Source organism: Schistocerca nitens, chromosome 12, assembly GCF_023898315.1.
Source record: "Schistocerca nitens isolate TAMUIC-IGC-003100 chromosome 12, iqSchNite1.1, whole genome shotgun sequence".
NCBI lineage: Eukaryota > Metazoa > Arthropoda > Insecta > Orthoptera > Acrididae > Schistocerca > Schistocerca nitens.
The window spans coordinates 8910786-8924360 of NC_064625.1; the positions used below are offsets into that span (position 1 = coordinate 8910786).

General features: G+C 42.9%; 1 protein-coding gene across 2 annotated transcripts in view; it reads right to left on the reverse strand.

The window, feature by feature from the left end:
* Positions 1-13575, reverse strand: part of LOC126215061 (protein AAR2 homolog) — a 131967-nt gene that overhangs the window by 11835 nt on the left and 106557 nt on the right. For both annotated transcript variants that reach the window (XM_049941710.1, XM_049941709.1), the window contains one exon: positions 4418-4479. In XM_049941710.1, the coding sequence (XP_049797667.1) occupies positions 4418-4479 (62 nt within the window). The remainder of the gene's footprint in view (positions 1-4417; positions 4480-13575) is intronic.

Genomic DNA, 13575 nt, shown 5'->3' on the forward strand with positions numbered 1-13575 from the left:
ATCCCCACAGATAAGAAAGGGGGGATGGAGTTCTGTAAACAGTTGATGTCAGGAATCGTTACTGGTTGTAGTCTATGGTGATTTATAAATATGGACATAATAGAGAAGGGATACTTGTTTCTATTTCTGCAGCTGCCACTTGAAAAGCCAAGTCACTGAAGTTTACATGAGTTTCATTGCCTATGATGGTGTCCTTAATTAACAGTCCTGCTTCTGCTTTAGTATTAGGAATACCTGACTTTACTAAATTGAATCCTTTGAAATGAACTGCCATTTGTGGCTTATGGGGGAATGAAAGTGTGACACACACTGAAGAATTATTCCCTAAAATATTATCAGAAACTCCAAAAAGTAACGATTCTGTGAGTATTTGAAGCCAAGCGTGCACAATATGAAACACTATTGCAACAAGTTGTTATCGATGTCATCACCCCTATTTATACAGATTTGAGTAAACCTTATTTGCTAGGGTGTTGTTTAGGCGGTTTTACTCAAAATGTGAATGCGAGTTTCAATAGCATCACCTGGAGATATGCTCCTAAAATAACGTTCAGATGAAGTGAAATGGTGAACACTGCTTCAAATTTGGCCATATGTCTATTCAGTGTAGGCCACACTGCATTAATGCACGTGGCAAATGCCCTTCAAATCAAAATCGGCAATGAAATGCACTGTTTCTGTAAAGACAGAGATGCCACTAGCAATGTGCTCAGCAATGATAAGCACTTTGAGGTAGAAAATGAGCACTTATCAGGTGAAAGTAGCAGAAAGCGGCCATCCACTAGCCGGGGCGATAGTTATTATGGACTTGGCATCGACGGTTTCGAGCTTTGTCCCTCAAATAAATACTTGTCAAACTTTAAAGGTGTTTTCTCAAAACCATGTTTTTCAGCACGGTTGTTGTCACCCACGCTACAATTTTCATTTGATTTTAATGATTTTTGTTCTTCCTTGAAGAAAATTGAATTCTCTTCAGTTCATCTTATTCGATTTTTTTTATGTCGATATTTAGTATTTTTGTCAGCTAAACAGAGGGGTCCAAAAATGGCCATTTTTTTCAAATATCTATAATTTTGCAGTTTCTTATTTTTATTTTTTTTTTAATCCGTATGATGAACTAAAATTACATATGTAAGGATCCGGGTGATATGTTAATTTCATGTTTCAGATAACCACAACCTGAGTTACAGCAACAAACATCAATCTATCTTCTTTCAGAGCTGCCTCGGGAAAAACCCAATCAGACAGTGAAAATATTAATATTTTTCAATAAAAATATTAATAAAACTTGAATGTATGCTTTATTCATTGCAGCAACCCTCATTTGTCTACTACATTCCAGTACAGAGAAAAACAGTAATGAATTTGAGTGATATTTTCGTCCGACATCCTGTCGTTCCCCCTTAAACCGTACTTCACAGAGCTTAATGGCTACATTGTTATTCAGTTCCTTTTCCAGAGTTTCCTTGTTCGAAAAAGCTGACCCCGCATTCCATCGTAGTATATTAAGGGCCATCTTGAAATGAGAAGATGCTTCTGTCTGTTTCTGGTCCATATTTTACATCCTGTATAAAATTGAGTAAACCATATTTTAGATGCCTGCGTGCTCTATATTATTGTTACTAGAAGAGGTCAACTGTGTTATCAAATTTAATGTTCCAGGCATAGCCTTTCAATCAGTGCTGTGTTCTTGCCCCCTCCCACCTTTTTCAGGAAGTTGACCACACATGTCTGATTACTAGGAAATAGCAACTCGGAAACAGTGACGGGTTAGGAATCGGCACAGGTTTTGGAGGTTTTATTCTATTAGGATGAATAATTATCACAAATCTGTGCTGCTGAAATTTCCTGCCACTGTAGCGTACGATCTGTGATTTACATATTCCTCAGTTTCCTCGAATGAAACGTCGAGGACAGCTTTAGTCTGTTTAACCTCCTGCTGTTTCAGATACAATGGACTACACGTCTCTCTCGACGTGTGATCTTTGCAATTCACAAAACAAGTATTTTGGCTCGCATACAGAGTTGCTTCGTGGTTACTTCCACACGTATTACGACGAACTTCTAATCGGCACTGGAGGCTTGGATGACAAAATCGTAGACAACAGAAGCACTCTTTGAGAACTGGAATGTAAGGCTTAACTGTGCACCACATACAGTATACTGAAACATTATCTGGTAAGAACTGCTACACAAATGTGAGAAGGCACTTTTGTTGAGGAACTTTGCTTCACATGCACAAGTTATTTATACATTTGACCATCCTACATATATGTGTAACAGGTACTGTAGATTAAATCGCATCACTCAAAATGCCCTACCCTTGCCCGGTTCGGGTTCATTAACGATATCTTCACGATCTGGATTCAGGGCTAAGACACCCTGTCCACATTCCTTCAAAACCCGAGACCTTATCTCCCAACCGCTTCACCCGGTCCTCATCGACCCAGCGTGCCACCTGCCCGGACATCGACCACCTCCTCTCCGACGACTCTGTCCACACCTCTGTCCACGTTAAACCCACCGACCGCCGACACCACTTGCATTTTGACAACTGTCGACCCCTCCACATAAAAAAAAAAATCCCTCCCGTACAGCCCGGCCACTCCGGGACGGCATATCTCGAGTGGACAGAACTCCCTCACTCGGTGCACTAAGGATCTCACTGAGACCTTCACAGGCACTAACTCCCAGACACAGGCCACAAACAGATTTCCGTGCCATTTCCTCTCACGTCACCAATCCTCCACCATTCCCCAGAACCGGCTGCACAAAAGAGTGCCCCCGTCACCCGATATCACCCCAGACTGGAAAAACTGAACTGCATCCACCGTCAGGGCTCCGATTACCTATCGTCGTACCCTGAAATTAGGTACATCCTACTCGAGATCCTTCCCACCCCTCCTACTAAAGTGGTGTTCCATTACTCACACAGCCTCCACAACATCCTAGTCCACCCCCGGGCCACTCTCAATACGAACCCCTGTGGAAGACCCTGGTGCGAGACAAGCCCAGACCACCCTCTCAGCACTACCTATTCCTGCCCTGTGACAGGCCTATCCTATCAGAGGGTGAGCAGCCACGTCATATACTGACACTGTCGCAATCACTGCACAGCTTTCTATATCGGTACGAGCAGCAACCGGCCGCCCACCGGGACGAACGGCCAAACTGTGGCAGAGAGCAATCTAGGCCACCCCGTGGCACGACGTGCTGCTAAACGTAATGTGCTCTGTTTCAATGGCTGCTTCACCACCCGAGCCACCCGGGACCTCTTCTCCGTCATCCGCTTTTCTGAACTGCGCAGATGGGAGTTATTCTTACAACACATTCTCTGCTCTCAAATTTATCCCGGACTTAACCTACGGCAACCTACTGTTCCCACACCCTCCGTCCAACAGTTTCCAACCCCTCTGACCTATCACCTCCCAGCCTCTGTCAACGCACCCACCTGTCCTTCCCCATTCCTCTCCTCTTTTCCCCACCTCCGTGCCCCACGACCTCCCGACGCCGCACCTGTCGGCAGTCTAGTTCCCGCACGATCCACCGGACAGCGCTCTTCTCTCCTCCCACCTGTACCCCGCTACCCCTTCCCCTCCGGACTGCCGCATTCCGGTCCGAGCTGCCAGATACGGCAGTCACACGTGTGTGAGGTGTCCTCGCTCGTTTGAACGAATGCACGCGTATTTCCTTTACCGGAGGCTTTGGCCGAAAGCTACGTGTCGAGTGTGTTTTCACCGAGCCCGTCTGTAACTCGAGGTGTCACCTTTACAGTGAGTAACAATCTATCTTTTCCTAATTAAGAGCTCTAACATTTCACACTTCAATCCACAGAATGCCAGGTCTGTTTTTCCTGACGACGACATACTCCCGAGTAGTTCTCACCTGAAGATTCGAATATATTTTGCACAAGATGACACTATCATCGTCATTAAACTACAAAAATATTTGCTCGTTCCACCTCGAGCAGTCCGACACATTTATGCACGAGATTTTTTACTGCTTAGTGCAATTATAGGGGGCAGTCATTAAGTTTAAATAAATACCTTTAAAAAGTAAAGTTACGTAATCAATTATTATTATTATTATTATTATTATTAATTTTTTATTTATTTTATTTTTTTTTTGTACCCGTCTGTGATCTTGCGACACCCGAACGCCCCGTGCCACAGAACTGTAGCGTGCTGTCAGAGGAGCCAGTCCACTAATGAAGTGCACACTGCGGTACTGTGACACGGTGCTTTCTGGGTGTTGCAAGATTATGGACACGTTCCTGCAATCAAACGAAAAAAGGAGTTTCATTACATACCTCAGTTTTTTCCTCTATGATGTGCCTAGATAATCTACTTTTTACAGAAAATAAACCAGACAGACTGCAACACTGAGTACAGCTACAATTGTATATTGATGTACGCACCTGTCCATCTGCTGTAGTAATGTATCCAATTTGAAGCTCGAGTCTAGAGAGTGTCTCGTCACCTGAAGGAGATGGAGAGGAATCATTATTTACGGATAAAACTGAAAGTAACGACTACTCTGGTAATACAGTGCAAGAAGTGAACATAATACGACGTCATAGGTATACCTGTGTGTTACCGAACAATAGTTAGGACACTTTTTGTGTTCCTGTACTAGCAGTTCTAGTAGTCCACAGTTTTACACCATCCGAGCACCTAATATATACAAATGAAAATGATACAGCTCGACATTACAATTATACACACGTGGCTCTGATCCCAAAGAAACAGCATCTTCACCTATATACGTGCTCCAAAAGTGCGAAGTGTACAGATGAAGATTTTGTACCAGTATTATTAAGTGTTTGTCCTGTTCCGTTTGTGCAGTGAGCAAAGAAAAATTACCACTGCATGCCTCTGTACACTAATTTCCCTTATCCTATTCTCATAATGCCTCTGTGAGACATACAATGGTGGAAGCAGAGTTATCACAGAGTCTTTTCCTTTCAGCTTTAATTATCAATATACTCAACTGCAATCTACTGGTGAACGGCCTGATCTGCTTCCTCATGTTCAAATGATATACAGTATGTTTCAGAAGTGAATAGAGTCCCACATTATATCTGCATATGGTTTCAAATTGATGGTTATTAAAGTGGATAAAAATAAAATAGCTGTTTAGATACAGGAAAAAAGGGAGTAAATACTATACGCTTCTCAAAACGAAAATTTATATTAATTACAATTGATAAACAAAAAAAATTGTATTGGGTGTGGTTTTTGCAATTTGCATCAAATAAGAGTTTTATGCACACCAGCTAGTAATGCAACAACACTACAAAACACGCACACATCTATAGATGTTCTTTGAATATACTTAAAAAAGGTATACAATATTATGAAAAGGAAAGTTGCTACTCACCATATAGCGGAGATGCTGAGTCGCAGATAGGCACAATACAAGCTTTTGGCCGACAAGGGCCTTTGTTGGAGAAAAAAAAAACACACACACACACACACACACACACACACACACACAAATGTGACTTGCGCATGCGTAACCACCAAAAGCTTTAACTACGAAAGTCTTTCTGTTGTGCCTATATGTGACTCAGCCTCTCCGCTATATGATTAGAAGAAAGTGATTTGATTAGTGAAACTGAACAGTTCAAATTTCTCGGTGTTCATATAGATAGTAAACTGTCATGGAAAGCCCATGTTTAGGATCTCGTTCAAAGACTTAATGCTGCCATTTTTACTATTCGAACGGTATCTGAAGTGAGCGATCATTCGACACGAAAATTAGTCTGCTTATTTTCATTCGCTTATGTTATATGGTATTATATTTTGGGGTAACTCTTCCCATTCCAAAAGGATAGTTTTGGCTCTGAAACGGGCATTTCGGACAATAAGTGATGTAGGTTCACGAACCTCTTGTCGACCTCTGTTCACGAGTCTGAGCATTTTGACATTCACCTCTCAATACATATATTCCTTACTGTCATTTCTTGTTAACAATATCAGCTTATTCCAAAGAATAAGCAGCATTCACTCATTTAATACTTGGCAGAAATCAAACCTGCATTTGGATCTGACTTCCGTAACTCTTGTGCAGAAAGGTGTGCAGTATACTGCTGCATCCATTTTCAATAAGCTACCATTTGAATTCAAAAATCTTACCAGTAATCCACGCACTTTCAAATCGAAACTGAAGCTTTTCCTCACGGGTCACCCTTCTATTCTGTCGAAGAGTTCCTTGAAAAATTAAGCTGATTCTTGTATTGTTGACTGCCTTTACTAAAACTTATGGCTTGACTTTTTTGGGTTCATAAACCACTTATTTTTATCTGTTATTACTTTTATGTTGTAGTTTGACGTACTGACCAGTTCGATGACCTTCGAGATCTGCTCCTCAATTTAGTCCTACGGAACTTGACGTGTAAATAAAATAAAATAAAATAAATAACACACAAGTGCAGTCTCAGGCAACTGAAACCACACTCAGTTTCACTGGTTTCAGTTGCCCGAGACTCCATCTGTGTGTGCGAGTTGCGGTTGCGCGAGTGAGAGAGTGAGTGTGAGAGCGTCATCTATTGTCGACGAAGGCCTTAACGACCGAAAGCTTTAATTGCGAAAATCTTTTTGTTGTGCCTGTCCGCGACTCGGCATCTCCTCTATACGATTAGAAGACAGATGACTTAGTAGTTGTAATAATACGATACTGGACGTTTCAGGAGGAGCAGCAAATATTTTTGAAGGTGCTACAGAAGACTAATTCAAATAAAACTTCCCATGTGTCATGTATGCAATTGTTACTGGTTACAAACATACAGCTTTGATAAGAAAAACCTCAAAATGTGTTAAGCAAAAGCAAATGATTAAATTCAAAGTTGATTTTCATAAAATAGACCTCCAACTGCAATTCACTTTCCGATTCTCTCGACATCGTCACGTGTTGTCCTTCTGTGGTAGTCTCGGCATTTGTCACGAGGGCAGCGCTACTTATTGCCCAAATGATCAATTTGTCTCCTGTGTTTCCATTTTCTTTGTAGACTTTACCTTTCGAACTTCCCCTAGTTCAGGGGCCTCGACAGCCGTTAACTGAACATTTCTGTCAATCCGTCTTCTGTGAAATGTTAGGCTCAGATGATACGTCACCCGATACCTCTAACGTGCGCCAGTTGCATTGTACTGGGAGAACATACCCACTGTTGTAATCAGAGGAACGACTTCTAGTAATACTGGAAGCTCATTCTCACAGAAGTGTAGATATAGGGACCCAGTAGGACGATACGATAATACGACAAACCCGATCAGCTGTCTGTCCGTCACAGTAGACCACACACGCCGATGAGCACCCGTGAAAGGAATGTGGCTTTTCGTCGGACAACCGACGCGAGTTACGAGTGTTATTCGTACCGTATCGAGTGAAGGTGATTTAGTCAGTAAACAGTATTAATTGGATTACTTGGCACTACGAAATCGGCCGACGGCAAAATTCCGATTGCCTACCTTCCCTCTGTTCTCGAAGATGTCAAATCTGCTCGTACGATAAAATCACGGGCTGTGCATACGTAGTGCCTGCCGTATTCTTTTATGTGGAAATTTTGTACGCACTCGTTGAAACCGTACAACCTACCAAATGAATACTGTCTTTTACTTTATCCGCTCTCTGTTCATTTTCACGTTCAGACGAGTTACGTCTGCTGGGCATCGCACCAGACTCACGTAGTTTAGTAAAAACACGAGTAAACACTCTAGAATCTGGCACGCTGTGGTTACGAAATCGTCTTTCGCATTTTCTGTGAGCAGCAGCAGTGCTTCCATTAAAAAGCCTGTATGCAAATACCACTATAAATACACAAATACCAGTGCTCACAATTTGGCAATACGTGCAGCGTGCTCGAACAGAAGAAATGGCCGACAACTCGCAGCCACGACCACAGTCGAGAAATTAATTTACTTAAACTCGAGCACAACTTCACAACTTGAACTTTAAAACTAAAATTAGAACTAATACATAAACCCATTATCAACAGGAGAACCGACAAGCAAAATAAAGGCATCTGTCTTTAACCAGCTCAATCTCTGAAGCCAATAAAACTGGAGACTTGTCTTACGGAATGTTTTATTCAATTTAGTCTATACCACCACTTCCTAAAATATTCACTATTCCTTCCGAAATGCCGTGTAGGCGTTAAAACTTTTTAATGGGTATTCTGATACTTTTATTTGTGTGTCACAACAGTGTATTGAAGATATCCTTCATAAATAACTTTTTTTTTTCACGCCAAGTGCACGAGCGACAACATTTTGATGGCAGTACCTCCACTGCAGCGGCCACATACTCCGAACGGGCCACTGCCGCGGCATACGTGACAGACGGCGATCGCGAGAGGATCCGGCCACTCGGTGTTGCGATGCTCTAACTTAATTATTTTAACTCAAATTCAACTGTAAGAAAATAAAATAACTAATATTTATTGTGTAATATGCCATGTTGAAGTTAGTTACTTCCTTGTCAGACTTAGTCAAGAACAGAGACACTGATTTGTTACACACAAAACGTGTTTCCACGCGATTGAAGTTAATAAATGATGATGTATTGAGAATATTTACTTGCAAAGGATTTTACATCACTGAAGAAATTTAATGAATTTATTGAGAAATGAAAATGAATTTCTTGAGAGATGAAAGTCATATTGAGGCCTCACAAGCCCGAAAGGCAAAAGGATGATGGTAAGTTACATTAAAAGGGAAACACATTAGAATAGAAGTATTGGCTTTTTCCACAAGGTTAATAAACACAACAGATGCACATAATATAGACCTCAGTCATCGGTGTATTCTTCTTCACGATTTACAACAGTTTGCCAACACTGGGGTAACTTTTTGATTCTGCAACTGTAGGAATCACATCGTTTTGAGGCAAAGAATTCGCCCGGCCATGTTTGGAACACATTTTCATCCGGAAAGGAAGTTCCCTGAAGGTTGTGCAATAGAGAGCAGTAAAGCTGAAAATCCTAGGGCACAAGATCAGACGAACCGGGCGGGTGTCGAGTGACTTCCTGACCCGACTCCTGTACGGCATTTTTTGTCAGCCTACAGAGAATGCGGGCAGGCGTTATTGCGGAGTAGCATCACTTTACACACTCTTCTCGGTCTCTGTTCTTAGATCGCATCTGCAACAGATCTCACTTGTCGACAATAAACGTCAGCAGTGACTGTTACACCTTAGCGAAGCGATTCTTAGTACACCGTACTGCTGCTGTTCTACCAGATGCGCAACATTATTTTTTGTGAATGCAGACAGGCATTTGTTCAGGGCGTTGCCACTTTGCTTTGTCTCCACCATTCCTTTCTTTTCGTGTTAGCGTAAAGACACCAATTCTCGTCACCAGTAATGATACGGGAAAGGAATGGTCGGGGTCGTTCACGAGCCAATTGATGACGAGCAAGCAGAGACGCACATAGGGTCTCTCTCACTGATTTTTTTAGAGCGAGCAGTATTCGTACACCCAATGCATTTAATCGTTCTCCGTCGAGCCCCGAAAGGTCTCCGTGAATGTGGAGTGTCACTAACATCAAAACAATCCTCCTCAGAAAGAGAAAACCATTTACTTGCCATTTTCTGTCCAACGGTTTTATCCCCCTGCACGGTACAAACATTTCTGTCCGCCTCTGCTGCTGTCACCCCTCTACCGAACTCAAACAGAACAGTATGATAGAAATGTTCCAATTTCTCCACTTGGCACTCCATTTTCTAACATTCCCAGCTCCACTCACTCAAATGACAATATGAACTCAAATAGCAACAATGAAACTACAAATAAAAAAAAATCACAATTGATAAACAAACCCATAGGAACCGGAACACAAAAACAAAACTGCTACGATCTTGTGCACCGACCTAATATAAAAGCTCAAAGAAAATCCCTGCAAAATTACAAAAAAGTCCTTGTCAAATGGAATCATTAGTTCTACATATACAACAGATAAATGAATCTTTTTTTATTCAATGTAACTGCAAGAATAGTTAATCTACTGCTTTTTTCAAGCAACAAAACGAGGGGAGATGGGGAGGGAATAAAAACTTCAGAGATCCAGACATAGTGTCAGAGCTGGTAAATAGTATTTACATTAAAGACGATACACAGATAAAAATGCTGAAGTCAGGTTTTCACAGAACTGCTGGCCAAGTGGGACGTGACGCCCGGACAGGTGGCCCGGCAGTCAAAAGGGGAGAAAGGAGGTGTAAAGCCCGAGAGGAACGGATACGGAGCGGTACTACAACTGTGTGCCGTGCCGCAACTCCGACCCAGATTTAGCACACAGCTTTAATCTGCCTGGTAGTTTCAAATTGGAGCACAATCCGCTGCAAAGTGAAAACTCATTTTGAAAGATAGAATGCCCCGGCCCACGGTTCAGCCCGGAAACGCACCGTCGACAAATCCGAGCCGGCTGAGGGGCCCGGGATCTGTGACAGCTAGGAAGGTCCGGTCTGGGCAGCCCCAAAATAGGTCGGCAAATGAAGGTGTGCCACGGGTGCCACTGTTGTGCTAAAGATTTGTTTGTACGTTTTTTCCCGGAAGCAGACTCAATTACGTGAGGCGTACTAGCTCGGCCAGATATTCAGACAGGCAGTGCTCGACAGTAGAAAGGCTGTGGGTGCGGGGAATATCAGTATAAGGGGAGGTGGAGCCATCTGCGATTCAGGAGGTGGGGCAACCCGAGCAAACATTCGGCGTCCTACGAGCAGCGAGCCGGGACACCGGCAACAGATCGGAGGTGTCTGTCGAGTAAGGCGGAGATTGTTCTGTGAGAGCACAATAACCGTCCTATAATGGGGTGTCAGGAGGCAAGGGAAGGGGGGGGGAGGCAGTGTGGAAGGGGGGGGGGGGTTGTAGATTTTAGGAGGGGTATAGACAGTGCATATGCAGGGATAGTTGGGGCGAGGAAGAAGGGTATTTGATGGGGAGCTGTTGGTGCAGGCTCAGTAATTTTCACAGGGTTTGCAGGCTGTGCTGGCCATGTGGGTTGGGACGGCTAGTAGTGGAAAGACCACATACCTCCTGTCATATAACCACCTCAACTCACCGTCATAAAGGGTGGAGCCTGTATCTACTTGGAGGATGAGAAAGTCAGGGTCTATTCTAAGACTATAAATGGCTGCTTGTTCCGAGAAGTTTGTGGTATTGGGAAGAGACCTACAAAAGGGAGGTGAGGAAATGGAGTCGAGGAATTCCTCGGAGGTAACCGGGGTACTCACATAAAAAGTGTAAAAGGAATTTCACTTTTAAATGTAGACGAGTGAGCAGATGGGTAGAAAGAGTGCACCGAACACCTGTACGAGGGGAAGGGATCGTCTGGCGACGTGCGTGTGACTTGGAGAACACGCGGGATCCAGTATTAGAGTCAAAGTTTAACGGAGCTTTGGAAGACGTGTAATCAAATGTGGAGAAGGGATAGATAACACTCCTTCGGAGTTTCTCAAATTGTTGGGTGAATTATTCAGTTCACGTCATAGAATTCATGAGAATGGAGACGTACCATTGGATGTACAGTATAGTATTACCCGCACGACTCAAAGACAGCAAATGTGGATATATGCGAGAACTACCGCACAATCAGCATAACAAATCGTGCATCCAAGTTGCTGGGAAAAGAAAACAATAAACACAACAATTAAAGAGAAAACTGGAGGTCTGTTGGATAAGAAAAGCAAAGGCACCACAGAGGCACTCCTGACACTGCACTTGATAATAAATGCAAAGAAAATGAAGAAACTTCCATAGGACCAGTTTGGCTACAAAAAGTATTTGACAATTTAAAGTGGTACAGGATCTCTCTCTCTCTCTCTCTCTCTCTCTCTCTCTCTCTCTCTCTCTCTCTCTCTCTCTCCTACCCCCCCCCCCCCGCCCCCCCGTCTGTCTCGGAAAATAGGGGTAATATTTACAAGAACATGGAGGCAATATAAGAATGAAAGACAAACACAAAAGCACTCCAATTACAAAGGGCATGAGGCAGGGATGCAATCTTTTCCTCTCCTGCTCAACCAGTATACCAAAGAAGGAACGAGTGAGATTAAAATTCACGGGGAAAAATATTGACAATAAAGATCCACTGTTAATATCGTTATCCATTTTTAAAGTGAGCAACAATTACAAAACCTGCAGAACAGGATTAATAGTCAACAAAGTAAAAGAATATCCACTGAGGGTGGAGGATGAAACCACTGAAACACAAGGAAGATCAGCGTTCGACATCCTGTCGGCAAATGTCTTCAGTGCTTTAGGAAAATGACAGAAAACCTAAATACAGATGAAAGGACAGAAGGACAGGGATTCTCCCCAAAAATGAGTCCAGCGCCTCAGCCACCTCGCACAGTCGGACAAAAGTATTTGCTGTTGCAAAAATAAGATCAATGGTGAAGTGTACATCAAAATTGCGGACTGCGTAGCAGATGAGCAAATGAAGAGATGTAGCTGCTTTATGCTGGAAGCAAAAAATGCATGAGGGACGAAGAAGCAGACTAGCACAGGCAACGAAGGTATTCCTCGCTTAAAGAAGTCTACTGCTACTAAACGGGAGCAGAACATTCTCCATTTATTTGTCGTGTCACACACGTCCCGACAGGATAAGGAACACCGACGGACCGGGAATCGCAGAAAATTAATCTTACGCTGTGTTAACAGCAAAGTGACAAAATACCGCTTAATGTACTCACTCCTATTCCATTGAAATTTAACGGAGCAAATTAGTAAAAAGGCCGACACTTTGAAAACAATATTGATATATCAGAATTTTTCAATAATAAAATTTAGACGTTACAGAAGTGAATCGTGGGCGAGGCAGAAACAGGAAAAGAACAGAATCGAGCTGTCTCAGGAGTTTGAAAACGAAGTAGATCAAATAAGAAATGACACGGTTCTCCACAGAATCACCAAGGAAATAAATGTGTAGACAACAGTAACAAAGAGAAGGAACAGAATGATAAATCATTCTGAAAGACATTGGAGAATAAAATCCACAGTTCTAGAGAGTGCGGATGACAGAAAGGGAGGGAATGGGAGGTGGGGAGCAGTGCTTAGATTGAAATAAGGACGGTGAGGGTTAGTCGTACGTATGGTCTCCAAGATGCTAGGCCAGTATTTGCATTTAGTGAGAATGGCTGGTAACAAAAAAACTTTCTACTGTCGGTACGTCCTCTGAAATCCCCCATAGGGTGTGCGGTGGAGGATACTTTGTACCACTACTAGACATTCCATTTCCTGTTCCACCTACAAACAGAACGAGGGAAAAACAATGGTCTTTAAGCATCAGTGCGAACCCTAATTTCTCTTATTTCGTCACTGCGGTCCTTACGGAAGATGTACGTCAGCGGCAGCAGCAGAATCACACTGCAGCCTTCCACAATAGCGTTTCGTGAAAATAACATTGTGTTCCTCGAGGAATGCCCATTCGAGTCTACGGGGCATTTCGATAATACTCGCGTGTCGACGGAACCTACGAGTTAAAAATCTAGCGGCTGCCTCGCAACTACTTCTTTTAATACGACCTCGTGACGATTCGGAGCATGTCACCGATACCCGAGAACGGGTCACAAAACTGTTCTATA